This window comes from Coptis chinensis, unplaced genomic scaffold, assembly GCF_015680905.1.
Source record: "Coptis chinensis isolate HL-2020 unplaced genomic scaffold, ASM1568090v1 utg157_pilon_pilon, whole genome shotgun sequence".
In the NCBI taxonomy this organism is placed as follows: domain Eukaryota; kingdom Viridiplantae; phylum Streptophyta; class Magnoliopsida; order Ranunculales; family Ranunculaceae; genus Coptis; species Coptis chinensis.
Genome location: NW_028238108.1, coordinates 117,239 through 144,267, shown reverse-complemented (window position 1 = coordinate 144,267; position 27,029 = coordinate 117,239). Strand labels below are relative to the sequence as shown.

Here is a 27,029-nt window from a genome sequence, read left to right as displayed (position 1 = left end):
AGCTAGCAAACTTAGAAGCTGTGAATGATCATAAATGATTAACTTTATATATAGACGTAAATAAAACATTTATTGATCAAATTTATTAGTGATTGTTTTCGTTCTAGCCAGGCGTTTGATTAAGATCAGTACTCGCATGATCACATATGAGATAATCTACACGAAATTTTGATGAGGGATCCAGCATTACGGCGCACAGGAGCTGTTTTTGCCGAGGAATATATAAATTCCACTGTCACATTTCAAGTATGTATCTGAGATTTTACAACTCATTTTGACCATTCAATAAAGATATGTCCTGTAAAAATAAAAATAGCGTCATCACAAAATTCACAAGCCGGCCCATCTTTATTCGATCTTGAGAAGCCAAAACAGGTCATGCATGCACTATAAAGAGCATTCAGTGAATGTGCTAAACATGTAACTTTTCAACTTACATTGGTGAGACTTAAAATGAGACACTTTCATCTATTCAAGAGTTTCCCATGGTTATTCGTGGTTCTTGGCATGCTTTTCTCTTTCTTAGTCAACTCGAATGCTCGCATACTGCAGGAGGCATGCATACCCGCTGGAATCGATATTGATCACCATTCATTTTTTTAGCACAACTTTTCGTTCAGGGACTTGGATATACTCAATCAATAATCAGAAGAGAGCAATAACATCACATGTGTGTCTTGGAAGAATGAAAGTTAGCAATATATAGCGAGAAGGGAGAACTAACATCACACTGAAAGCTGAAAAATACCAGCAAAGGTGATGCCCTATTAAGCTACTTACATAAAGGACAATTCCGATCAACCAAAATTTTACGGACTAACATACCCAACAAAATCAAAATGATCTTTTCATAAGCAAAATAAAATTGAACTCTTTCATATCGTAATAATGTTGAGAGTGGTCTATAGGAAAGCAAAATATAGGTTCCTACGTTTCATAAAATTCTCCGAAAAGTATAATCAGATTCTTGGATTCTTCCAGCTCTATAGATTTGTATGCATATGACTTTGTCAAAAGTTTATTGGTATACAAACATGGTGCGATGTATCATAGATGGTGTGTACGCAAACATGGTGTGATGAAGAATCCAAGAATGGTAAAACATAAGCTTTAACACTGAAATAACCGAACATTAAGCAATGAACATCAGGCTGGGTTCAAAAAGCCATAAGCAAAGGAAGAGCACTACTGACGACTTCATCACATTGGTCACACCCTAAAGGAAGCATGACATTGACAAATTTCTGGCAATCAGTGTCTAATGTCTACTGACAAACATTATATATTATGCGATTCAAACAACATATACAAAAGAAAAAATAAATCAAGACACTGTGTAATGTTTGTGCCTTCCTACGGTTAACACAACACATACTTGCTCAGGTGAGTAGCAAGATCAAAGAATTTCAAATTGCCACTTAAGGGTTTCTGGACCATTATTTTGTGTATGGACTTTTTCTCATGTTTTTTTTTTTGGCTCATATACTCTCATAGACCAACTTCCACAGTTAACCTCAGGTCTAATTCTCCCTGCTACTACGGCTAAAACCATCAAGAATCTCGTAGACAATGAGCAAAGGCCTAAGTATAAATCATTCACATGAAACCAAATAATGCCAGGTTTGATTTTTGAATAATTTTATAGTAATCGACTTCCAATCCTATCATTCAGGAGTTTCTCTTACATATGTATTGTTGCTTTAGGCTAACTAAACCACTCTCACTCACAGAAGCAGGTGGTGGAGGTGGAGGTGCTTAAGTTTTAAATGTAGGACTCAAAAGTGGTCGAATATACAAAGGATAGTACACAAATCCATGAGCACAGTATTTCTATATTAGGTTGTGAAGCTCGTAAATGAAGAATACAAAAATCACTGTGCTGTATTTTAGGCGTTACCTGTTGGTAAGTTATTGAAAATCTCTTTGTACCAATGAGATATATTTTGTAAAGAGTTTGAAGCTCATCCTTGTGTAATACGGTTAATTACCTAATAAAATATCATATAACAACCAAAAACTCAAAAAAAATTGACATGAGATTCTCAAACCAGCAAAACAGAAGACAACATTCGTGAAAAAGAAGCATAACTTACTTGTATCTTTGAATCATCTCTCTTCCAAATGTGCCCCATTACAGAATCCTCCAATGGTTTGTAGCAAGTTTTAGCTTTGACTTGATACGGACTACAATGGCAGACACCCATGTTGTACCCTTCTTGAGACTAATGAATTCCCAAGATTTACTGCCCTGTTGAAGCGCTTAACAAAGATATTCAGACTAACAGACATAATTACCAATTAACAAAAGGCATGTCATTCATAATCAAGTTTCTTAAAGTGCTAAAAATTTGAAGAACCAATATCCTATATAATGATCTAAATGAGGAAAGTTTTACCTTGGTGTGGCAGAACCATTTGAAAAAATATGTGAAGGTGGATGTCGTCCTAGTAATCATATTTGTAGTGACCTAGATAATATTTGAAGATCAGTGACCAAGCAGCCATTCATCCTTTTAATGTTCGCCACCTAAGACGAAAAAAAAAACAAAATGCACCCGATGCAAGAAATGTGCAGATAGGAAATCAACTGATATATGCTAATGCCACACGCATGATGAGCCCAAAAACCATTTTGCGAGTATTGTTTAACGTTGAAAAAATGAATCTAGTATTGTTCCAAGAAGAAAAAAAACATGGAAATCATATTCCCTCATTAGCTCAAGAAGGATATCGACAGAGCAATAATGGAGGAAGGCAATTACCGTTAATCTATGGATTTCCTTGGCCTTCTCCTTGGTCTTTGAAACAACGTACTCTAAATTGCAACATCTCATAAAGAATACTTTTGAACTGTCAGAAAACTTGCAAACTGAAGAGTATTCTGACAACCCTTTCACTTGCAACTTGTGAAACTCGAAGAATCTCCGCCGACACAATAGCAGTGCTAGTACCATAATTGAAAATCAACAGAATTAGTAAATAGATTAATAAAGAATCTCATATGATAAAGTTCATATTTGTATTCAAATTTCAAAAGAAAACACAATAAAATAGATAAATATCATCCTAATGAACAAATAAAAAACAAAGATAAAAAATGTAAAAAAACACCAAATAGGACTTCATTCATGAGTCATCCCACTTTAAGATTTTTGCAATACCTTCTAATACGTTAGCACGTGAATCTATAAAGATATACTTCCAATAGAATAGGCAAACTTATCGACCTGAAACCTAATAACTCCTCAAGCAACGCTAAATACAACATTAAGTACTCACTCCTCCAATAAAAATTGAAACTACATGTATTCACACATTTCATTAACATTTTCGTAAGAGAAATTGATTAACATTAATTAGTAGTAGAACATATGAATAAGTTGTATGACATACATATATAATGTCATGCAGTTATCATGAATGTTTAACATGGATTACTATATATTAGCACGAGTTAAGCGCATAAATAATGAAACTTGCTTAAGATACAAAATAATTCACACGGCCTTATGTTTATGTACAATAGTTATGGTGTCACTTAATATCATAACTATTAATTAGGGTGCACGATTAGCAAAAATATCTAAAAGAATGCTAATAATAAGAAAATCTGCTCAACAAAGAAAATGTTGGAAAAAAAAACAAAAACATATTGGTTTGACGTATAAACCCCAAGGGAACAAAAAATTAGTGAAAATATCACACCAATATTGAAGATATGTCTACCTCTACAAAATGAAGATGTCTGCTCTCGAACTTCTTTATTTCTCACATACGGTAGTTCTTCCTTTGAAGAACCTATATTGAAGATTTGGAATTGTAAATTTAATGAACAATTAGTAGCGAAAAACTAAAAGAAAAAATGTATATAATATAATCAACCAAAAGATATCAATGAGCAGGAAAAATTCTTAGAAAAATTTTAAAAAAATGGTCAAAGCCATAAAAAGTAGTCGATTGCAAGGAAATGAAAAGAGAACGTCAAAGATAGTGTTTTTGAAAATGATTATATTAAAAAATGGATTCTCAAATGCTACTGTAGTAATGCTAGTGTTTTTGAAAGGGGCAAATAGATACCCGCACACAACTTCTAAGCACAAAATCGTTTCCTGAGAGGCTAAGAAAATAACCTAGACACCACACAACTTTTTTGTATCTTACTACTTTGAAAGGGACATATATTTTGTGCATGCTAGTAAAGGGACAAATAGGTGTCGTGCTTAAAATAAAGTTGTAATGAAAATGTTGAAGACCATATCTAATGTAACTAAAAAGGTTCCACTATGGTCACCTAGACACACTGTTTTGTTCTACCGTATGAAGCAAGCGATGAACCTTTGACAAATATTAGTTAAAGATCAATCATAAGCTTAATCTTAACTATGTATCCTACTAATTGCTACTTACTATATATATATTACTTACTATAACGAAGAGCTGTTTTCATCTTCCCAATGTCCTGGTACATCATAGCTACATTTATGAAAGTTGCAGCCACGTCAGGATGATCGGGACCACATGATAAACTTAGTAGGAGCAATGTCCGGGACATATGCCGTAGAGCGAGCTCTGTTTGGTTCAGACCATGATAGAACCATAGTTGTAACAATGAAACCAATTATTCAGTGACACACATACACAAACAAACAATAATCTGACCGAAAGCTAGTATACAACGTTAAATAAGGAATCTGAAAGCTCTTTGTGTGTTGCTTTATGGAGGAGTTTTCCCTTCTAAAACTATAATTATAAGGGTATTGACAGATTAATTGGTACCTGTGAGCAGTATCTGGGTGGTCTAATCCGAGGTAGCGCTCATTTATGATAAGTTCTTTGTGCTGCTGCATTATTGCTCCTGCCATCTCTCCACATTGCAAGGTTCCTAATGATAGAAAAATTACATTATCAACACCATGCATATAAAAAAAATTACAGACACTATAAATATCATATCTACTCACTACATTATGTTCTTAGTTCAAAAACCCGTCAATGCAAGAGTCGAACAGAAAAAGATAATAAATGGACAGTCTCTTGCATTGACGATGAGACCTTAGTTTTCAAAGAAAATTCAGAAAAAAGTTTATGGTACCACTAAGATAGTTGGTAAGGAAGAACAATAGATGTCTCATCCACCAAACAGATATGTATACAGAAAAAGAAACCAAGGGGTATATAAGAAGGGAGAAAAGTCAATATATAAATGGTAATTACCTGCAGCAATTTGCAACCTCTCGATGCTTGGGACCAGTAACCTGCGCTGCACCCGCGGTCAAACAGAAGCACAGAGAAGTTAAATTATTTTATTGGTAGCACTAAAACGTGATGCTTATTATAAAAAGGGAAACAGAAAATGGAAACCATGAAATAAAAAGGTTTCAAGTTGATTTGCTAAAATTTGTCAAATTGGTGGGGTTTCATTCCTCTCCTTCCTCTGCTTCTTTTGGCTGGGAATGTTTTTATTGATGCAATTTTAAGGTTCTGCAGTATTGGTGGTCAGCACAAATGAATCTCAGTAGTTGAATTTGGAGATAGGATTTTATTTGTTTCGATTATGCCTTATAGGTTCACAAATGGTGACTGCAAATTGCAGTATATTGCATCCACAAATGACAGCAAAGAATAATGGATCAAGTAGCTAATTTGGAGCAGAGTGTACTACCTATGAAAAATTGACGGAGATTCAAAGATATATGCATCAATGCTCCAACGCCACTTTTGATCAACTCATTCTCTGTACATATACCAATACAACAGAAAGTATTCATGGCTTCAGCGCGATATTTATCCAATTTCTGGTTCAGCTCATCTGGAGATTTTTTTATGGGTTCCTTCCTCCCGAGTCGACGACCAAGCAGGAAACCACCACTGATCCTCCTACACAAATGATAAATCAGTATAAAAGGCGAAATTTGACAGAAGTCCTTCATTATTTCTGTTCGACCTAAGGAATTTACTAACTAATTTAACAACAAAATCCACGAAATAATAATAGCAAAACTGTCAAATTTTGAAAGAGAGATGGGTGAGGTCAATTATATTATTGATAGCTAATACCTTGTTAATAAAAAACAAAAAATAGGCTACCTGGAACAAAAGAACAAAGAATTGTTCCTTCATTGTGAAATGGAAATTTAAAACATCTAAATACCAAAAAGAGGAAGTGGAAATGGACGAACCCTCGAACGTGTATATCTTGGGATTATACACTGAACCAAATCAAAATCCAAGCCAAAGTTTCTTATATAATGATAAACTATTGAAAGCATAAATTGTTTTTTTGGACAATGCAAATGTGCATAGTGGAAAGCAAGAAAGAGAGTGAAAATATGACCACCCTCCGTGCAAGAGAGTTTTTTTTTGTAATTAGCCCCAAGAAATATTAAACGACCACACATATACCATTTTCAGGTGACAAACCACAAGGAAATAGAAACAAAAAAATGGCATGAAGGATCCAATATCTAGATATGACATCTCACTGGGTACAAAACTACAGACCAAAAGGTTAGTAGAAAACAAAGAAGTATATAAAAGAAGCACAATTTATCAACATAAAAAGAAATGTAAACATGAATTTAGAATCTTGGAAGAAGTAGTAAAGCTTTTTATGTTGTGATATATTGTTGTAAAAAGAAAAATGGAAACACTAACCTTTAATCTCTCATGAGCTTCCTTGACAGTCATTCAATCTTTTTTCTTCCGCCAGTAATGGACATCCTTCCGAAAGTATCTCAATACTTTCTGGTCAAAAAGGAAAAGTGAACCGTCTAAGAGAAGAAGAAAAAAAATGTTAATAAAGATTGTATGAAAATGAAAAAATATGATTTTTTTTTTCATTTGATTTAGTTATCTTTTACGGTTGGCAAAAGAAAGTGGAGAGAGGTAGAGTGGAGATAGAGAGGGAGACGGAAAGTGAAAGGGCTTTGTATTTATGGGATATAGAAGAAGTGGGGGTTTTGTTTTGTTGGTAAAAAAAGGATGAGAAACAGTAGAGATGGGAGAAGAGACTGTTCGTATTAGCTGATTAATTACAACTCTTATTAAAGAACCCAATTATTACTAATAATTAATAAATGACATTTATAACAATGCGTACAATTGAGCATTGCGTGGATTTGGTTTTAGAATATATTCCCACATGAAAAGACTAATTGACCCTATTTAAAGGTGTTAAGCAATTATTTTATTTAAGGACAAAATTGGTACTGAAAATTTAGAAACACACCAAAAGACAAAGTAGTCCTCATTAATAAATAGGTAGGCATATGATTTTATTATTCATTAAGGGTATTATGCGTCAGAAAAAGTCCCGGATGAATTTAAGAGCCCACGATCATTATAGGCTATACTAGTAGTAGAGATATTTGAAAATTTTAGTTTGTTTTTCTACTGGTTAGATTGATGATTGATCTAAAATAGAGTAATGGTGGGGGTTAAAACTTAAAACTTCAACGTTTATAAGATATTGGAGTATACCAAGGATTTATATATTAAACTAGCAAAGTGTTGTGAATATTGAAAAGCCAAATACGACGTTAATAAACTTCTCAAAGTGAAGGTAGTATGGCTGAGTAACCTACTGTAAATCTCATCCTATGTTTCGGATTGAATCCCGTATAATAGCCTACACGTTCTTAACCCTATATATGCTCTTCAGAAAGATGCAATTTGCGGGTTTTTACATCAGTTCAAGTCAGGATCAGTTTGGGCATGTGTTAATTTCACTGTGATGCGAGGCCTAATTTGGGACCCTAGGTTCTGTATGGTGATTGAATGTCATACGAATAATGCAGGCTACCACTAGAATATTGGCTCATCAACTTGTTAGACTACGTCAGCAGATTACTAATTTGCAAGGGGAGCCGTGCGATTTGGCGAGGCTCAGCTCACACAGTCCGCACCTTGTTACCGACTTAAACTATATGAAACTCTCTTGGTTTCTACGTCTCTAAATGCTTTGGTGTTTGTGGTAGGCAATGTATGCTAGTCTTCGCAATTTCTCTTTGGAATGAAAGGTGCTACAAAAGCAATGGTAGCCATGAATAAAGTATGTGTTCTTGGGGGTAGTGGCAGTGGTAGTTGAGGTTGAAATCTCAATTGAACTACATATCTCAGTTTCTCAATTGTTTGAGTTTATCTTTATGTTGCTTATTGATCAATTTTATGTCTTGGCTTGTTTCAGCAAATGGCACCTGCGAAGCAAGCAAAAGTCATTAAAGAATTTCAGAAGGAGTCGTCACAAATGGACATGACTGTAAGATCCTCCTTTCCTGTCATGCACCATTTAAATGCTTCTAAGTCATGTATCATGTGGTTGTCCAAGTATTCCTTATATGAAACAGACGTTTTACATATTATAAAATGTTCCAAAACGAGTCAAGATTTGGCAAATCAATCGATAATGTTCAAAAGATAAAAGCTTTTATTGAGTTGTTTATATCTCGCCATAGCTTTCTTTGAGCCACTTGGGGCTTCACGAAATTTATGGCATTTAGTGTGTCTCTGTCATGAAGATTTGGGCATAATTTTCGATCTTAATTGTTGTTGTGAGTCGAGAAAGCCATTCCATAGTACCAACGTAGGATTTATTGGTGTCAAGCCATCCGAAATCTTATAGGAGTTTGGGATTTCGAGGATACTACTGAGAAATGTTGTCTTGTTATCGGGTTTTGTTAAGAAGTCATTGCATTGCTCTTTATTTATGATTCTTTTTTGCAGATTGATATGCTATCGAATCAATTGATGAAACTTTGGACAAAGATGAGTTGGAGGAAACAGAAGAACTCACCAACCAGGTTAGCAAATACCTAAGTCATCAGTCTTTTCAATATACTACAGTTACATTTAATAGAATACAACTATTATCTTTATGTGGATTTGCATGTTTTGTCTGTAGGTGCTTGACGAGATTGGTGTAGATATTGCTTCACAGGTTGGTCTTTTCGATTGTTGATAACGCCCCCTTGCAGAATTTGGCCATATTTTAATATTCCTAACTCATCGGTATAATTAACGGTTATCTTCAGCTCCTAAAGGTCGGATCTCATCCAAGAAAGTAGAAAATGTTGTCTTGGCAAGGTAAATTTCATCAAGCCATATATTTAACACCAATTGGGGACTGATTAACAATTGGAAAGTGCACTGCCCTAGTTGACTTAAAGTTGCATCTACTATCATGACGTTGTTATATACTCATCATATTCTTTATATTTTAATTGATTGTGGAACATGCAGGCCTGGTTCTACTGATGTTGAAGATCTTGAGAAGAGGTTGGCTTCGCCGTTGCATCTGAACCGTCAAGTATATCGAAAGTACAAGGCATACATTTATGTAAAATAAGTAAGAAATGAAGTGAGTGCATGAAGATGTGATAGCTTATTTAGCTTTCACTAGATACATATATGTTATGTTTCTCTGTAAAATTTGAAGTGAACTGGGTGCATGCCATAACCATTTATAGCAGTAGAAGTGACCTGAAGTAAACTTTTTTACTTCGTGTGATGAATAGTAATAGAAGTAGCAACATTAATTAGAAACAAAATGAGCTAAAGTAATCACCCACAACTTATTCATGCGTAGATCACTCCTTCAACCTTCTGCGCTCTTCGGTGTAATTATGTAGGTTGTGATGTTTAATGAACAAGCTGCATTGGTCATTCAAGCTATGCCATAAGAAAATAAGAAAAATTGCATTCCCCTGATTAAATAATATATGTGACAACCGGTACTTGGAATGTCAAATTGCCAAGCTGTTCAAATATATTGGATTACTTTGAACAAAATGGAAATATGAAGCTCAAGCATGCATCAATGAAATTGAACCACAATCCACGCCAATTGGGGTTGACATAGAGAACAATTACAAATCCAAGCAAGAACACGACATAAGTAGCTGCAAAACTTGAAAGGAAACTGATAGGATCAATCCCAAACTTCTCTGCGAGTCCAGCTTGTCTGAGTGTCACTGAAATGACTGAATCTTTTGAGGTGTTGCATTGCTTTTGCAAAGGTAGTCCACAAAGAGACGGGTTGCCCTCGTAACTAGATACATCAAATGTGCTGAACTGCGCTTTATCTGGAACCCGACCAGATAAATTGTTGTAGGCCACAATGAAGACCTCCAAAGTGTTTATACCAATAAGCTCTGATGGAATCTGTCCACTCAATTTGTTGTGAGAAAGATCCATGCTCTCTAATTTCTTTAGATCTGACAAGATTTTTGGAATTGATCCTGTTAACTGATTGTGGGACAAATTAAAAGCACGGATTTCAATTAGAGCTCCTATTTCGTGCGGTATGTCACCAGTGAATTCGTTGCATGACAAGTCCATGCCAGCCATGAAATTAAGAATGTCGCCTCTGTAAAAATCAAGCCTACTTTTTGTCATGAACTCGACTTCTTCTTGTTCTTGGTATTGAACAGGTGAAACAAAAGAGTTCGTGACTTCTACAAAATGACTCGGGTACGTATACGTACCTGCGCCATAATTAATTTGTCTTTGATTGCGAAATGCAGGTTCAACAGTTCCATTCTTTCCAAATGTGATGTTGCTGAAGCATGGAGGTATTGGTCCAATAAACGCGTTATGGGAAAGATCCAGTATAAGTATCTTATTCAGCTGACAAAATTCATGGGGAATTGAACCACTCAAATGATTTCCTTTCAAAAGAATAATTCTCAGATTCGAAAGTAAGGCAAGCCAAGAGGGGATGCTACCAGATAAGTTGTTATGCTTAAGGTCTAATGTCTTTAAGTTTGGGCTTTTGAGTAATGCCTCTGGCATTAATCCTGTGAGATTATTTACTTGCAAGTGCATATATTCCAAGGATGTCAAGTTCAGACAAGCAGGTATGGGGCCTGAAAGGTAGTTTTGAGAAAGGTCTAAAAAAACTAAATGAACTAAGTTGCAGAACTCTAATGGAATGGGACCAACAAAGGAATTATTGCTCAGGACAAGTGTCTCTAACCATGTTAAGTTACCTATCCAAGTAGGAATTTCACCCGATATACGGTTTCGGCTTAGGTCCAATGTTTGTACAGAAGAGAATTTAGACAGAGTAAGATTTGGGATAAGATTTGGGATAATTCCAGTGAATTGATTACCATTGAGACGTAGAGTACACAACGAAATGTTAAAAAGATTATGAGATATTTGACCATCTAGTCTATTATTTGATAGTATCAATACTGATAAGCGACTACTCATGGCCAAACTCTCTGGTGTTTCTCCTGAGAAGTTATTATTCGACAAATCTAAAACCCACAAGCCATCTATGTTACCCAGTGAGCTTGGAATTCTACCTTCTAATCTATTTTTAGACAAATTTAGAATCGACAGGCTTGGAAATATGTCACTGATATTTGTTGGAAGTTTCCCTTGAATTTGATTTTTGGAGATATCAATCGCGGTTAAGTTCACCATAGGACTAGATGGAAATAGAATATCACCGTTAATTGAGTTGTTTGCTAAATTTAAATCATGTAACAGTGAATTATTTTCAAATAACCAGGTGGGGAACTTTCCATGTAAGTTGTTATGGGAGAGGTCTACTTCTCTCAAGTCATACTGGTTATGGAGAAAGTTTAGAAGGTCACTTGTTGACGTGTTAAGGTTACAGTTTGATCAAACTGGTTTCGACTAAGTGAAATATATTCTAGGGATGTCAGGTTAGATGTAAGAGATAAAGGAACGTTTCCACTCAGTTGATTATCAGAGAAGTCTACCATTCTAAGAGACGTCAAATTATTGAGACATGGAGGAAGGATCCCTTCAAACTTGTTATCCAAAATCCTATAAAGAATATATGAGAGATTATATGAGAGAATATAAACCATGTTATCCAAAAAGACAAGTCAATGAAAGTGTCATTGACTTGACGGAGATTTACCTGATATGGAGTCTTTGATATTCGTTTCACTCAAGGATAAACTCTCAAGAGAAGTCAAAGACAATATTGATGGAGGAATCCTCCCTGAGAAGTTGTTCCAACTCAAATCTAAGATCTTCAAATTGCTCATATTTCTCAAATCTAAAAAATTGATTCGAAAGGTTAGAACGCAATAAATTAAAGAATTGTCAAATATTACATACTCTAAATGAAATTTTAGTTATGGAGATTTCTGAACCATTTACCAGGGAAGTCATCTAGCCTATTGAAGCTTAAATCTAGGAATTCCAAGTTGTTCAAATTTGTTAACACTGCAGCAAAAATAATGAAACGCGTGAATTAATAATCAATTATAGATGCATCCCCGATTCAGAAAGCTTATTCATGTGGCAGCAAAACAATTATAGACCTACTCTCCTCACCCAAAAACTAATAAAAGACATATTTTCCCCCCGAGTTACGTTATCCACTAGCTGCCTTTTGTTCCGTTTTTAAGCATCAGCTGAAGCAAAATACACCACTTTGGGAGTTGAATCCGTCTGTTTACATGAATTAGGAGTTTTTAGGTTGTGCCTCGTGTTTGATTGAGTTGCTACACTTTTCACAAACCAGGAGAGACATTGTTTCCACTTGGTTTTGTATATATATACTTGTAAGTTGTATGTGCGTACTGAAAGAATGTGCTTGCAACTGTACTTGAAACTCTCTCGGATAGGAATATTGGAATCCAAATCAGTATAGAAATCAGCAATATTATTTAGGAAAGTTTGAAGGAGCTATATTTTACCGTCGTTCCTTTTGCAGCATATGTTTTGGTTTCAATCGGTCGACATTATACCATGGACTATGGAAGATTCTGTGCAGTTAACAAGATTTAATACAACACCAAATGCAAACACTCCACACTACCATCTTCGGGGCCATTGCCGAGTAATCTATCAACAGAAAGAACCAAAGGGAAGATGAAATAAGATGACACAATAACGCCACACCTGCCAAAAATCTGGGGAATTAGGCCCGCTACAGTACTCTGAAGTGTCCATATATTTGGTATGCAGATTAGTTTCAATGCCAACTAAGCAATTTCCCCTGGAAGGTACAAGCCTTCCGACTCAGAATGTGATCCCTCAAAAATCTTGGGCACCCCATGGAAAATGTTCCACATGATTTGGGCCTTGCGGGACTAATCGGGTTGAGCTGAAAGAAAACGCAAACCATTTTAGAGTAGTCAGAATTCTGAGGTATCACCTTCGTCATTCTTCCTCAACAAATGACATCTGGTTTCAAAGGGAAAAACCAAGCAGAAGACACTAAATTTCAAGACTCCGCCCCTTGAGCAGAGGGGAGCAAGTAAAGCGAAAGAAAATATGAATTACCCATTCATGAATAATCAGAAATACGTAATGAGAAAATATCCTTTTCATCAATAATCAGAAATATGTGACATAAATATCCTTTTATCAATAATCAGAAGAGTTTTACAAAGACTCTAAACTCCAGACCGTAACCCTACCAACTGCAAAGATTAAGAAATATTGCGACTCTAACTACTAAGAGGCGTCAAACGAAGGCATCCAATGAACTGAACACAGTTGTCCATCACACCTCACTGTCAATGCTTGAGCTCTGCTGCCTATGATCTTTGCTTTCTCATGGATAGATAATATTTGTCAGTAGAACAATCAACTTAAACCAAAGAAAAGTAGCCCTCACAATTTTTCATTGAAGGTCAGCAACTTACATTAGTATCAAGTGTTTCTAATTTGCTCATCTTGGCAAATATGTTGCCATAAAACTGAGCGTCCTTATTGTACTCCTTCATTTTTTTCCTTCAAGACTTTATACTCAAGCTTTACGTCCCTGTTTCAACAAAGATTCCACCCCAACATACATTCAGTCAATAGACAATGGACATCAACGAATTAGCCGGTACAATGAAAAAGGCATAATACATACATGTTGTTGGGATCAATTTCCGACACCTTCTTAATATCAATCTCAGCAAGGTCCAAATCAGCCAGCTGGATGTAAGCTTGGGCTCGTCTATAGAGTGCCTTGACATTCGTACTCTCAAGTTCTAGTACCTACAATATTATTAATGGAACATTAATCCTCAGGCCCCTTGCTTTGATGCGATTTGAGTTGTAGGTATAAGTTGGTCCGCAGTTACCTTTGTGCAAAGCTTCTCTGCCTGTTTGTAGTCCTTTAACTTCAGCTTGCAAGCTGCATTGTTTAGATTGCAGCTTACCTTCAGAACCTTGGACTGTTTCTTTTCCTCTTCACTGAAGTTGGTGTCATATTCAATAAATTTACCAGCCTGATTACAAGGAGATTTTTAAGTCAGATGCAATAACACAAAATCATATCTAAAATGATTTGCTCTTACTAAAAACTATCTTGCCTTTCATATCTTTTTGAAGCCTTGCCATACTTTCCAGCTTTGAATGCTACATTTCCTTCCTCTTTCTTCCTACCAGCAGCTTCAATTTTCTCAGGTGTGTTCATGTCCCATGATTCTCTCTCCTAATGATAGAAAAGGACAATTTTAAACTCACTCATACCAAGCACAATGCAAGAGCCGCTCAAAGAGAAATCTCACTGAAGATACCTTGACAAAGGATTCAAGCTCAACTTCATAGTATAATACTCTATAATGTTGAATTCGGGGGAACAGCCAATTCCTGCTTGGATTCAGATGAACCGAAACCATATTCTGGAGCAATAGTCAACTCTGCAACCTCCCCTTTCTTCATTGTCATGACAGCTTTATCAAGTCCATCAACAACTTGCTCTGCAAAATGTAAAGACTACACTTCAGTATCCAGTTTAATATTGTTAACAAAGAAAGCAGGCAAAGTCCACCGACATGTAAAATTACCTTCATCCGTCTTGAACTCAAATAGCTCATCATCGTCATGCCCCTTCTTCAGAAATACAGTTCCATCTTGCAACTTCCCAATAAAATTCACTGTCAGACAAATGAGATAACATTATTATGCACACTACAACGCATCCCATTCCACTAAGAACTCCTACAATTTATTACAATAACAAAAATCGAATTAATACTCCTTATTATCCACTGTTCCTTCATTTGGACGCTCATAACCTTCTCCTTCCTTGACGATCTTCTTTATAACCTTCTTGCCATTAGTCACTTTAGTCACAGTCTTCCACAAAACCAATTCAAGAGTTATATGAAGTGTGGCACTTGGTGGCACAGCGCCTTCAGCACCAGAGGCTGGTCGACCCATCTCTCCAAAGCCATCTGAAAGTACAGAAATGCAATGTAAGTGACAGGTTCCACAATCTGTACAATTCAGTGATTTCCACTTCAAGAAAACTTACATTGTGGCTTCACTGTTAGGAGAACATTTTCTCCCTTCTTCATTGTCTTTATTGCTTTTGATAGTGCTGGGCAGAAATAACCTGGTTGCAAAGGCAGAACAAGCAGATTCTGTTAGAGAAGTCAGAACAAAGATAAGCAACTAGCATTCACCCTAAAGTAAGGTACAAAACTCCCACCATCACCAACGGTAAACTCCACCCCTTCAGATTTAGAAACCACTGTACCATCCTCAAGCTGAGCTTCATATTTAACTGCAGAATGGATAAAAAGGAAGCAGGTAAAATAACCACGCAATTCCATCTCACTAAAATCAACTAAATGATGCAATATGTCGGTGTTCTCTTTAGGGATAAAGAAAATCAGATACTAGGTGTTCTTGCACAAGGGCTTGGAGTAGTAACAAACTTTGAAGCAGAATATTGGGCAATCATCTTGGCAGCAGAACATGCCGTGCGTAGAGGATGGCTGAAGTTATGGATAGAATGTGATTCATTGGCTGTGGCTCAAAGCCTTATGGGAGAGAACTCGCCATGGAAGATCAGAGCAAGATGGAAAATAGCCACTTCGAAACTTAGCTCTTGGCGAATAACCCATACCTTTCGCGAAGCTAACTTTGGAGCTGACGCTGCAACTCTTGATAATAGACAAGCTGTTTGGAGTGACATTCGACCAGGTTTTGTCCCAAGAGTGGAGTGCCCCTTTCGATCCTATTTTAGATTCTGTTAAGTCAGATGAAATGTAATCTTTTTATCTCTATGTAACACATTCTTTTATTCGTAATACTACTCCTTACTTGCGTGCAAAAAAAAAAGGTCAATAACACACCAAGCACTTCATCGAGGTACTTTGGATTCTCCCACTTCTCTCCCACGGTAAAAAATTCCTCCATCCTTGCAAATGTCCTTGACACTAGACCAGGAAAGCAGCTCAACATCAAACTGAAGTGTCGCATTGGGAGGAATTGTTGGAGAGGAGCCAGATTCACCATAAGCCAACTCAGGGGGGATTGTAAATAAAGAGTTTCCCCCCTTCTTCATGGTCTTGACTCTTGATACCCTGGTCCCATCCCTTGATCACTTGCCCTGCCATGGATGCCACAAGAATCATCAATTATAGTGGAAATGTAATTACAGCTAGGATTCTGATACTTGGAAGGTTCAAGATCATAATTCCAATCAACAAAATTCATAATGCGATATGCACAACAAAGACTAGCAAGCAACAAAAGATCAACCTTCCACTGTATTTTCACAATGAAACAAAAGAACAATGCACATCTTTACTTAGGTAGAAACTTCAAATCCATTTCAAAAGCAACAATTTTCTTCCATAGGCAAGAAATACTAGCAAGGAATATCACAGACCAGTACCAGATATATGTTTGGTTGCATGATAAAAAGTCATTCTCAAACATATTTATCTACAGTCGCCATGGAAAATATAACACAAATGACCACTAAAGGTTATGTTAAAATATTCGGACGATTCGGACACCAGAGCGTCTCACATTTGTAAGATGGATGTCTAAACCAGTAAGTAACGAAGGCTATAAACGAGCAATTAAACAGTTATATGAAGAGTCCCAAATAGAACTGGTAAAAGAGTCCAGCTATTCAATCTTGGCTCATTCTTGGTGTGTTCAAACTCAGCTCGTGTTAAAATATGAGCTGATCCTACACATATTCTAAGGCTCCTCAGAAAACTAACAGGGCTTGAAGACAACTAGGTTTTAATTCACTACAATTCTACAGTGGTGAACTGACTGAATTACTCGGGATAAAGTATTGATTTTTATACATTGTTTATTTCATTTTATCAATGAAACTACGTTTTGCGGTTATTAGAAACCATGTTAGTAACTGACGAACATGTTTAGCAGGGTTGTATTTGTAAAATGGATGAAACCCTAAAGTTATTGGTTTACACGGTCTATTATTATGTTCTGAATGAACAAATGCCTCAATGTTTATTTGATTTGTAGACCAGAATCTCTATAGGAATGAGGCAGTTATTATCACCAGTGACACAGATACGAAGCTAATTAATAGCTCTATGAATGAACTGTGGTATATTGCTCAGATAGACGAATCTTGTATTTCTACTTCACTTTATTTATTTAACTGTTTCATTTTTCTGTCAAGGTATGAGCTCGGTCGCCAGCCTGCTAACACTAAGCTCTCCAGCAACAAAACTGTGAGAAGAATTCGTGTCAGGGGAGGCAATGTTAAGATGAGGGCTCTCAGATTGGACACTGGAAACTTCTCATGGGGCAGTGAGGCTGTCACTAGGAAGACCCGTCTTCTTGATGTGGTTTACAATGCCTCTAACAATGAGCTTGTCAGGACTCAGACTTTGGTGAAGAGCCATCATTCAAGTAGACGCTGCACCATTTAGGCAGTGGTATCTTCAGCACTATGGGGTAGAAATTGGCAGGAAGAAGAAATCCGCTGCCAAGAAGGAAGGTGCTGAGGTATAGTTTTTATCCTAGTTATTATGATGTTGTGGATTTCTGCTGATGACTATTTATACTGGATGACTACACCCTTAATACTTGGAAGATTATTTGTATTTGTAGTAACTGTTTTCTGTTCTTCTTGGCTTGTGGGTGTCGAGTGATAACGTTTTACCTAGGGAGATTGATTTCATGCTAGAACATCTATTTGTATGGTTCGTAGAACAGCTGTATTATAGTTTAGGAATGTCTTGTATTTTCTAGTCTTGAAATGTAGCTGTCGAATCTTTGCAGTACATCTGTTTGAAATTTAGCAATGTCTGATCTTTTGTCAACTTGTGCATGCAATCTAGTTTTTTTCTCAGAATCTTTTGGGGCAAATAACCAGTAGAGAGAATGATGAGTGTTTGAGGAGTTGTCGATTTTTTTTGTCTGATTTTATAAAATATTTTCAAATTGCAAGATTTGTTGGTGTCGATGTCTTCATATTTGAGCTCTCTAATTGTGACCTTAAATTAGGAATGATTTTACATTTATATTACTGGTATTCGAACCTTCACACTTCGTACATGTTGGTTATGATTGATTCATGAATGTTCCTCTTTCAGATACAATTTTAGTATAATCATGGTATGGTGAGGCTGCTGTAGAAGAAGTTAAGAAGAGTCAGCATGTGCTTAGGAAACTGGAGAAGCGCAAGGAAGAGCAGAAACTGGATTCTCACATCGAAGAGCAGTTTGGTGGTGGCAGGCTGCTGGCCTGTATCTCTTCCCGCCCTGGTCAGTGTGGCAGAACTGATGGGTGAGTAGCACAACGTACTAGCTTTCATGTGTTTTATTGTATTAATTGCTTTTCTCTCTTGTTTAAATAGATTAATATCTTAATAATTTTCTTTTGTGTAGATACATCTTGGAGGGAAAGGAGCTTGAGTTCTACATGAAAAAGCTCCAGAGGAAAAAGGGCAAGGGCAGTGCTGGTGCTGCATAAGCAGAGATTTTTTTTTTTTTTGTTATCATTTAATTTCCTATGAGATTTCAGCAACTTAATGTTTAGACAATGGTTTTGTTTTTCTTTTGCGTAGTGAATATTATGGATGATACAGAATCATTCTATGGATATTTTCAACATTCTGCTTCTGATTTAATTGCTAATTTTGTGTACTCTTGAATTTAAGTTGTGAATGTGTTTACATGGTTCAGTTTATCTGTGGTGGCACTGATACTTTCATGTGAATTATGTTATGTGGAATTGTGGATCAAGTTATACAGACTACATTTATCATGTTTAAAATACAAACATTAAATAACACTACCCATTGTGGTATATGTCAGCAGTTGTGAAATTATCTTATGAGGGCATTATCTTATAATCGTCATTGTACAATTGATCAGATAATTCTGTAGTTCTGTAAAGGATTTGGCTTTACTTTTACAAGGGAGATGTGGCTGAGAAATGCAGGGCGCTAGGTGTTTGCTTCAAATTTTGTGACCTGCATTTTGTTAGATGCCTTGTAATGGTTATGACATACCTATTTCTCCAATTTTGTGACCTGCTATTTTTTTTCTTGGTGGTATTTTCATTATCTTGCAAGTGATAGATGTTTGCGGAATGTATTCCAGAAAATGAGCTCAGTGGGGAAAAGTCTTTTGACCGTTGTCTGTATTAAAGGTCCAATGAGTGGCATTTTTATGAGAGGGTTCAGTTAAACAGTTAGGCTGTGTTTTTGAAAGATGCTATTTGTAGATATCCGCCTCTTCTCTTGCTCCAACCTGCGTCTCATTCATTTGTCTCAATATGAGTACAGCCAAATCCCTTCTAGCGTTGCTTTTTATGTACCAGATTTATATGCGATGATCTCAATACTGGTTTTAGTCGTTAAACTAAGTAGTTGTGAGACCTAACAAGAGATGTTGCACCGTAATCTATGACATTTCTACAGAGTACTTCATAAAAACCACAAAAAAACAGGTCTCTGTTGTGACAAGGGACTCTCAAGGCAACATTGCAACTGCAGCAGCTCAGGTGGAGAAGCCAATAAAAAAGATGGAAGCAAAACTTTTGGCAGTTGAATTGGCAGTGAGTGTAGCCAAGCATGAAGGATTAACTGTAGCTATATCTGATGGAGAATTAAAAAGAGTGATGCAGCTTCTGGCAGAACCAGATGGAAGTTTCGATTGGTCTTGGAGACCGATTGTGGACCACATTAAACTTTAATTGACTAATTTTACTTATTTGCTAATTTCATAGTAATCTCAGACGTTTTCCTAGGACTAGGCTTTTTCTATTAGCCCGAGAGTCTCTCTTCCAATTCATTTCCTTCTACAAGATACACTTAATTATAGTACATTGGCAGTATGTAGTTAAGCTTCGTTGGTATGCACCATTGATATTCGTATGTACTGGCAGTGTGCATTACTAACTCAGACATCACCTGTATTGCCTCACAACAACGCCTGCAATCAAATCAGATTCCACCTACACAATGGCTGCAGTAGGTCGATCCAGAATATCAACCGTATCAAGCAAAATATTTTCAAAGAACATTATCTCACACCTCGACAGGAATTACTAATGAGCCTATCAAATCTCTCATCAAGAATCATACCTTCTGGCACTTCTGGCAGATTCTGTAGACTCATAAAATTATTCCAGTTCAGTAATGAACAATCCCAAAAACATTGATAAATTAATTTCAATTCTTATACTGAATTTAGATAAGGTACTCGATCCGATCATAAAGAACATTCTCCTTTAAAAGCTCATAAATGAATGGACACAGTATCACAAGAAAAACTACATGACGACTGATGTGAGGTTCACAGGATAATTGAGACACTAACCCCAATGTATGTAGTCTGTGCCTATCTGATTTATCAGTAAGCATGTAAGAGTTACAGATGAAGACAGAAATACCCAGCATTACTACAGATATGGAAAGTACTGACTAGTTAGAATATCCCCACAAATCTCATTTAGAATTCATTGTTTGCCTCTTCCTCGGTTTTGAACCTAATATTCTTTGAAGTCCCTTGGCATTACTATTATCACTTTACAACCTCATGGTGGTGCGACAACAGATTTCGCCTCCAGGAACTCTCTCATGTATTTTACCTGTAGTTTCTGTTCGGGTCACTTTCAGACTCAGGAAAGTATTTATGGGCATCAAACGGCTGAATCCTGGAATCTGACTCTCCCCGATTCATTGGATCAAACGCTGCAAAGACAGTGACTGTGTCAAGCGCACAAATGGTGAAATGGATACTAAGACAATTAATTGAAAAGGTCCTTACAGGGATGGCAAACTATTCTTTGGGTTTGGCTTGGATTGAGGGTGTATAGAAAAGAATGTGTCTGCATCATGAGCATCCAACTCAAAACCAAATGGCTATGAGTGGAGAGGCCCAGGAACTTTTATACTATATTACAAGGCTTTAAACTTCCCATGTGGGACTATACTAAACATCTCAGCAACAAGCATGGTTGTGATTCATATTGTTTGAAGCAGGGTTCTCCAATTTTTTCTCTCCCCTTGATCACTCCGAGGTGGTCTTCACTTTAACAGGGAATCATATAACGATGAAGAGTTTAAAGCCCAAAGAATGATGGTGTTTAAATTGCATATATTTTGCAGTGTACACTCTTTACATTTAGATGCCAAGTTTATGTTAGAAGTTTAAATATAGATACCAAGTTTATGAAAATCAGACAGATAAACAACTTTTGAAATCATATCATAAATGGAAACACAGGCCATTTTTTGTGGACGATTTTGAAATGAATTTATGGTAGACTAAGCAAAATTTTAAGTCTATCACTTACTCTTGGATGCAATCTGAATTATAAAGAGTAAACAGAAAGTGTTATGATGCATATGCATATGCATATGCATATTGTTCACAAAAACAACAACAAAAATTTTAATTATTCATCACAAAACCAACCTTTCTCACTCATTCTTCTCTCCTTGTCATATTCAAACTTATCCCGAATGCGGCCAACCTTCTCCCAAGTATCACCATTCCTGCTTCCTCCTTGAAAACCTTGATCCTACATTTTAGAATCATAAACAGTCATTCAAATTAAACCAGAGGATTCATTCAGTTAATCCAAACAATGAAGACAGGGCTTCTGCACGGGGAGTATATTACAAACTTTGACACAACAGAAAGATACTTCATCCTTTCTTTTATTTGTTTATTTTTTTTATCGAAATACTTCATCCATTTCAGGTTGCACCGACTTTGGACAGCATGACAATTTCTAAAATCCACCCCCTTCTGTCTCGTTAACCGAGATGCAGATTTATCCGTGGCCGGGTGCCCTCTTTTGTGCCCAAGAGACTAAGTATTCGTCAACATTATTGGAAAATTCCAAACACATGTATATAACTTGGAAAAATCAGCCTAGAAATATACAGCATGGGAGAAATGAGTATAATCAGATTAACTGTTCTAATATCAAATATAGAATCTAGTCTTATCACTCACTAGATACAAGCACCAATGTGTTTCAGTAAGACGGTAACCCTAAATTCTCCGCTCTTACCTTACAATATCTGAAACTGGAAGAAATGAAGTATGCATAGTTACTTAGTAGTAAATAATGTCATCATAACAAAATATGGGACATTGTACATTAGTAGCGTTAATACCTTAACTTGTTCAGAATTGGACCGCCTTCTCCTGGAAAACAAAAACTGGCATATGTAAATACAAATACCTAATGCTCCATTCATAATATATTTGAATAAGATGAAATTAAAAAGATTGGCAGGATAAAGTTGACAATGGCATCCTTCAACAAAGAATTTAGTAGAGAAAAGAACTAAAATTGAGTGCTGAACATAAAGGAGGTGCATAGATGCGTACATTGGACTCAAATGGCTTTGAATGCACCAAGTCAGAAGATAAATACAATTGTTTAGAATGTTAAACACATCATACTTTATTCCTTGTTTGCTTACTCATTTACTCCACTTAATTAAAGTCATTTCTCTTCAAAAATCTCTTAAAATGGAACAAGGAAACCTTTGGGATTTTTTTCTCTCAAATTTCAACTCTTAAACATCAATTAAATCATCTCCGTTCCCTCCCTACGGATAATGAAGCCCTGTCTCAAGTAAAGTCTATTTCTAATTTTATTAATACCTTACACGCCAAAGAAGAGGATTAATGGAGACAGAACTCTAGATTAATTATACTTACAGATCAACCTTTCCATGTTACTGCTAATGTTAGAAGGAGTAGAAATAAAAATGATAAATTGCAAACTGATTCAGGTGATTGGCTTCTTAAAAGGGAAGACATAGCTGATTACCTTCGTCACTCTTTCTCCTCCCTTTCGATTCTTCCTCAACTCAGACTATGTCTCCTGCCTCAGATGACTCTCTAATGGATATATCTAACTTATTTGATTGTCGTATTACACCTTCTAGTAATGATTTCCCTACTTCTTGTCTATCAAGTAAAAATAAATAAAAAGTACTAAAATGTACGAACGGTCATAAATCTCCTGGCCAGCTGGCCTGCATGAGATCCCTGCCCTTTTCACGAACATAGTTAGACGTCAAGGAATATATATATGGTTCAAAAGTTCTTACACTGCATTTTGAAGAATATCTCAACCACACTTTCATTTGCTTAATACCCAAGTCTCAAGCTCCTTCTAAGGTCAAAGATTATATGCCAATAGTCTTTGTAATGTCTCTTACAAAATAATTTCTAAGATTTTGGCCAATAAATTTACTCCTCGAAATCTATCTCACTCCAACCAAGGAGCTTTTGCTCCAAATAGGTCCAGAGGTGATAATGTCGATGTGGTTCATGAGATCATCCATAAAATTAAGCATGTCGAAACATGAATAAGAAAGGCCTCATTGCTCTTAATTAGATATGTCCAAAGCCTATGATAGAGTTGAATGGGCTCCTTTACTAATCATTTTCTCTATACTTGGGGGTTTTCTTATAAGTGGATTAGTGTAATTTGATTTTGCATATCTACAAGAACTTATGAAATCTTCCTTAATGGTTTTCCTCTCCAAACTTCTAAACCAAATAGAGGACTTATACAGGGTGACCCTCTATCACCCTATCTCTTTATTTCGTGAAGCTCTTTCTAGACTTCTTCATAAACCTCAAGTTGAAAAGAACATAAACTTACCAAAATATTTAAAGGCTCATCCGCATTTCTCATATGTTATAAGCCAATTGTTGTAATTCCTCATCCTTCACTCTCATAGTCTCCTGCAGAATCAAAATTACAAGTTCACAACTGAAAGGGAGAAGTATAATGAGTTTACTGGAACCGCTTTTCCTTCTAATTTTCTTTTTTTGAATCTATTTTCCAGTTTTGTCCAGTCATTTCAGAAATCTCAGATTGGATATGGTATCCACTGAAAGAGTTCTCCGTCTCGAGTCCCTGAGGATATTCAGGAACTGATTTCAATTAAAGAAGAAAAGAAAAGATGTATCCATCAATTAAAGTACCTTCATAATTGCCAAGTCATCCATTGGACTTTCAATTGTCCTATTGGTCACCATTCCTAGAGCAGTTCTCATAGATATCTTCATTGCTGCTTCAATTTCTTTAGTTGATTCCAACGCCATGAATTGGCAGTCCAACCACCAAGGCAACAGTTCCCAGTTTTGCAGAACCATTCCCACTTAATGAATCTACAGCTTCTTTATGAGCCTTTAGCACTAATTGTGTTGCCCTGTTTGGAGGTTTAGCAAACAGTAGCAAATAAGAACATGTTCGTGAAATTGAAAAAAAAGAAAAAAGGGGTGGTGGGTGTGTGTGTAAAGAGGGGGAGGGGTGTCCAGTAAAGTTGCAGTAACGAACAATTTAATCTGTGATCTGAAACGTATTGCATTGTGTCATACATGCTTTGACAAAGTTCAACCAATCAAATAAACATCATAAGTGAAATTATATACAATAAAATTGTAAATAGTTCCGTAGCTTGTGTGTTCCAAGTAACATATGTAGCAAAGATACAGACAAGTGTATTCAACTCTAGTCACCAATACAAGTGCAAGTGTCAGAGATGTATTCACCACCTAAAACAGACAATACAATATTTAGCTTAATACAGCCAAGTAAAAAGAAAATTAAGCTTACTGTAGCGTTGATACCCATGCTTTCGAGCACCAGGAGTTTCTGCACATAAGAAATAATCCTTTTTCATGGGGTTCCAATATCTAGTAAGTTAGTTAAGAATCCTTAGTAATACATCCAACTGTAAGCCACAAAAGAAAAATCCCTCTCTATATTGCCAATGAAATAATAATTCATGAGGATACAGAAACAGCAACCATCATACTTGGGCAGTCCACTGTAAAACGACCGAGATAAGAAATCACTTTAAAATTCATAAAAGCTGGTCCTTAAAACAAAAAGACAGAATGCCAAACTTACTGGAAGTTTACAGGAGATAAGCTGATTGTGCTATTTGCATCAAATGTAATGGTTCCCTTCACAATTGACTCATTTCTCCTCGTCCTAAATACACAAATTAACATGAATAAAAAAAAATGTAACACAATGTGAACATATCAATAGTTCTTCTTCAAAATTATTAATAAAGTAGCATACTTGTATTCCATTTTTCCAGTGGTTGGGTCCAAAATCACCCACCGCTCGTTCCATTTCCTTAGCTGTTCAAGGCGAGAGAATAATAAATAAATAACTTTTAAGAAAACAAATTGGTTCAATTGAGAATTTTTTACCGTTTCAGAACGTTTTAGAAGTGGGCCCTGTAAGAAATTCCTTCCGGAATTTGATGATAGCTGTCGTTTGATCTTCTCCAAGCTATTCTCACTATCTCCACCTCTCTGCCCAATACCAAATTGATAACAAATTAACAAACTTTTTGAATATATGATTGCTTAATTGTAATTATTAATGTAAAACTTACTGGAGAAGATGCATTTGAGGCCATGGATAAAGAAAATTTGAAAAACGTGAGTAGTTTTGAGAGATTGATAAATTAGAGTCAATATTTCGCGGGAGTGAGAAGATGAAATTTTATGTGTCGAAATGTCAAACTGGAAGGTGGAGGAATTTGGTTGCGGGTCAAAATAGTTTGGCTGGTAGGAGGAGGCAAGGGGTGATAAAAGGGCTAGCCCGGCCCTCAAACTATAAAAGCCCTCATGATTGAGAGCCGGGTCGAGTAGAGTCAAGTATGAAAACTCAAGCCCTTAACTCGCCCCTCGACCCTCATTTTTTAGGGTCAAATGAGGGCCGGGTCCGGCCCAGTCTAATTATACTTTTTTTTTTGTGATTTTTTATTTATTTTTATCATACTTTAATTATGTATATTAATTTTAACTAAGTATACAAAACTAATTTTTATGCCTTTAGAAAAACAAAAAGAGAGATATAAATTGTGGAAGAGATAATACTCTTAAAACATCTACATTTTTCATACTTAACTATGTTATTAGGTTGGATTTGCTTTTATGGTGACTTATATACATATCATTCAATCAATTACAAAAAACACGTATGTTATGTTATGTTCTAATTTATCTCCTATTGAAAACTAATTTAGTGATTTTTTTTATACAACTTAGATAATTAGAGTATAATACATAAATATAATGTAAAATAACAAGAAAACGTATGAGGCCCAAGTGAGGGCTTAATGAGGGCGGGGCTCATGTTTCAGAACCTAGGCCCTAGCCCACCCCTTATAAGCATGAGGGGCAGGCGGGCCCCTCATGTTTTTTTTAATAATGTCATAAATTCATAGTTGAAATATGAATGTTTTAGCTGTGTTTAAACAAGAAAAAAGAGATAAACAAAAAAAATACTTACTTTTAGATTTCAGAAACCTTTGTTGTAGTAGTAACCAGATTGATCCCTTCTCAAATAAGTTTAAGCGCAGCTAAGAAGTTAAGAAGTGAGTGTGCGAGAAACCAATGAGACGAAGAAAAAAAAAACGCAACTGTTAGGGTTTGCAATGGAAGGGGAAGAAAGATATATAGGCGTAACTCTAACATCAATCCCTTAATATCCGGCGAGAGGGAAAAATAATTGGGGGTGAGCGAGAGAATTTTCATCGCAAGGGGAACTTAAATTTCTCATTAAGTCATTAGTGTTGTTTCGATAAGTTTTGTTTTTTATACGATAAGTTTTTTTTTTGATAAAGCTGTTTCCATAAGTGTGAGGAGTCTATTGACGATTCAATTCCTAGTGAGGAGTCTATTGATTTTGGTATTCTTTTTTTTTGGTTAAGTTGTTGAAGGTTTAATTGAAAGCCAAAATGGTCCAACCTAGCTAGTGCCCAAAAAATTGTGAGGGCCAACTTTTGAGGGCTTGAGCATACAATTTTG

The 27,029-nt window shown here is 36.0% G+C and overlaps 4 protein-coding genes, 2 long non-coding RNA genes and 1 pseudogene across 14 annotated transcripts; 3 read left to right on the top strand and 4 right to left on the bottom strand.

Annotated features, from left to right (window-relative positions):
* Positions 1–25: 25 nt before the first annotated feature.
* On the bottom strand, positions 26–7,011 carry LOC147473939 (uncharacterized). 7 transcript variants are annotated; one of them, XR_015210205.1, is made up of 11 exons: positions 6,655–7,011; positions 5,663–5,877; positions 5,215–5,260; positions 4,777–4,882; positions 4,426–4,569; positions 3,727–3,798; positions 2,763–2,944; positions 2,397–2,468; positions 2,094–2,248; positions 438–1,988; positions 26–298 (listed from the first exon to the last, which is right to left on the bottom strand). XR_015210205.1 is itself a non-coding variant. In XM_086586812.1 (10 exons), exons 5-9 carry the CDS (start codon positions 4,550–4,552, stop codon positions 2,132–2,134), a joined length of 570 nt encoding a protein of 189 aa, XP_086442938.1. In that variant the 5' UTR covers positions 4,553–4,569; positions 4,777–4,882; positions 5,215–5,260; positions 5,663–5,877; positions 6,655–7,011; the 3' UTR covers positions 322–1,988; positions 2,094–2,131. The 7 variants fall into 7 exon arrangements, 4 of the variants coding, with proteins under 4 accessions (XP_086442938.1, XP_086442940.1, XP_086442939.1 ...); XR_015210206.1 differs by lacking the exon at positions 26–298 and having other exon boundaries at positions 322–737; positions 1,898–1,988; XR_015210207.1 differs by lacking the exon at positions 26–298 and having other exon boundaries at positions 322–568; positions 1,898–1,988.
* Positions 7,012–8,006: 995 nt separating this feature from the next.
* Positions 8,007–8,936, top strand: LOC147473938 (uncharacterized). The gene is made up of 3 exons (XR_015210210.1): positions 8,007–8,087; positions 8,186–8,257; positions 8,722–8,936. It is a non-coding gene; the product is annotated as an uncharacterized LOC147473938 (long non-coding RNA).
* A 738-nt stretch (positions 8,937–9,674) lies between these two features.
* LOC147473937 (cuscuta receptor 1-like) lies at positions 9,675–12,268 on the bottom strand. Its single transcript, XM_086586863.1, has 3 exons — positions 12,139–12,268; positions 11,622–12,034; positions 9,675–11,580 (listed from the first exon to the last, which is right to left on the bottom strand). Exons 2-3 carry the CDS (start codon positions 11,838–11,840, stop codon positions 9,772–9,774), a joined length of 2,028 nt encoding a protein of 675 aa, XP_086442989.1. The 5' UTR covers positions 11,841–12,034; positions 12,139–12,268; the 3' UTR covers positions 9,675–9,771.
* Positions 12,269–13,553: 1,285 nt separating this feature from the next.
* LOC147473935 (peptidyl-prolyl cis-trans isomerase FKBP62-like) lies at positions 13,554–16,766 on the bottom strand (annotated as a pseudogene). Its single transcript, XR_015210208.1, has 10 exons — positions 16,068–16,766; positions 15,419–15,493; positions 15,242–15,322; positions 14,973–15,161; positions 14,772–14,867; positions 14,502–14,684; positions 14,296–14,416; positions 14,064–14,212; positions 13,850–13,977; positions 13,554–13,753 (listed from the first exon to the last, which is right to left on the bottom strand). The product of XR_015210208.1 is annotated as a peptidyl-prolyl cis-trans isomerase FKBP62-like (transcript).
* Positions 15,041–16,192, top strand: LOC147473936 (uncharacterized). The gene is made up of 3 exons (XR_015210211.1): positions 15,041–15,182; positions 15,306–15,403; positions 16,055–16,192. It is a non-coding gene; the product is annotated as an uncharacterized LOC147473936 (long non-coding RNA).
* Positions 16,767–17,294: 528 nt separating the features above from the next.
* On the top strand, positions 17,295–18,895 carry LOC147473934 (small ribosomal subunit protein eS8-like). Its single transcript, XM_086586861.1, has 4 exons — positions 17,295–17,383; positions 17,604–17,713; positions 18,330–18,495; positions 18,597–18,895. Exons 1-4 carry the CDS (start codon positions 17,295–17,297, stop codon positions 18,679–18,681), a joined length of 450 nt encoding a protein of 149 aa, XP_086442987.1. The 3' UTR covers positions 18,682–18,895.
* A 1,744-nt stretch (positions 18,896–20,639) lies between these two features.
* Positions 20,640–25,775, bottom strand: LOC147473933 (uncharacterized). 2 transcript variants are annotated; one of them, XM_086586817.1, is made up of 7 exons: positions 25,610–25,774; positions 25,422–25,526; positions 25,288–25,349; positions 25,111–25,194; positions 22,346–22,376; positions 21,636–21,741; positions 20,640–20,908 (listed from the first exon to the last, which is right to left on the bottom strand). In XM_086586817.1, the coding sequence occupies exons 1-7, from the start codon at positions 25,631–25,633 to the stop codon at positions 20,802–20,804; spliced, it is 519 nt and encodes a 172-aa protein (XP_086442943.1). In that variant the 5' UTR covers positions 25,634–25,774; the 3' UTR covers positions 20,640–20,801. The 2 variants fall into 2 exon arrangements, with proteins under 2 accessions (XP_086442943.1, XP_086442944.1); XM_086586818.1 differs by lacking the exon at positions 25,111–25,194 and having other exon boundaries at positions 25,610–25,775.
* Between the last annotated feature and the right edge of the window lie 1,254 nt (positions 25,776–27,029).

Bases quoted from the DNA above. Each gene is read 5' to 3' on its own strand.
- LOC147473939 (XM_086586812.1), bottom strand. From the start codon at position 4,552: ATGTCCCGGACATTGCTCCTACTAAGTTTATCATGTGGTCCCGATCAT. The intron at 3,799-4,425 runs GTAAGTAATATA...TCTTCAATATAG, and splicing joins GAAAACAGCTCTTCGTTATA to GTTCTTCAAAGGAAGAACTA. The intron at 2,945-3,726 runs GTAGACATATCT...TTATGGTACTAG, and splicing joins GACATCTTCATTTTGTAGAG to CACTGCTATTGTGTCGGCGG.
- LOC147473937 (XM_086586863.1), bottom strand. From the start codon at position 11,840: ATGGTTTATATTCTCTCATATAATCTCTCATATATTCTTTATAGGATT. The intron at 11,581-11,621 runs GTAACCTTAACA...CTAAACTTTCTC, and splicing joins GAAACCAGTTTGATCAAACT to CATAACCAGTATGACTTGAG.
- LOC147473934 (XM_086586861.1), top strand. From the start codon at position 17,295: ATGAATGAACTGTGGTATATTGCTCAGATAGACGAATCTTGTATTTCT. The intron at 17,714-18,329 runs TATAGTTTTTAT...AATCATGGTATG, and splicing joins CAAGAAGGAAGGTGCTGAGG to GTGAGGCTGCTGTAGAAGAA. The intron at 18,496-18,596 runs GTGAGTAGCACA...TCTTTTGTGTAG, and splicing joins CAGTGTGGCAGAACTGATGG to ATACATCTTGGAGGGAAAGG.
- LOC147473933 (XM_086586817.1), bottom strand. From the start codon at position 25,633: ATGGCCTCAAATGCATCTTCTCCA. The intron at 25,350-25,421 runs GTAAAAAATTCT...CGCCTTGAACAG, and splicing joins TTCTAAAACGTTCTGAAACG to CTAAGGAAATGGAACGAGCG. The intron at 25,195-25,287 runs GTATGCTACTTT...TTGTGTATTTAG, and splicing joins ACTGGAAAAATGGAATACAA to GACGAGGAGAAATGAGTCAA.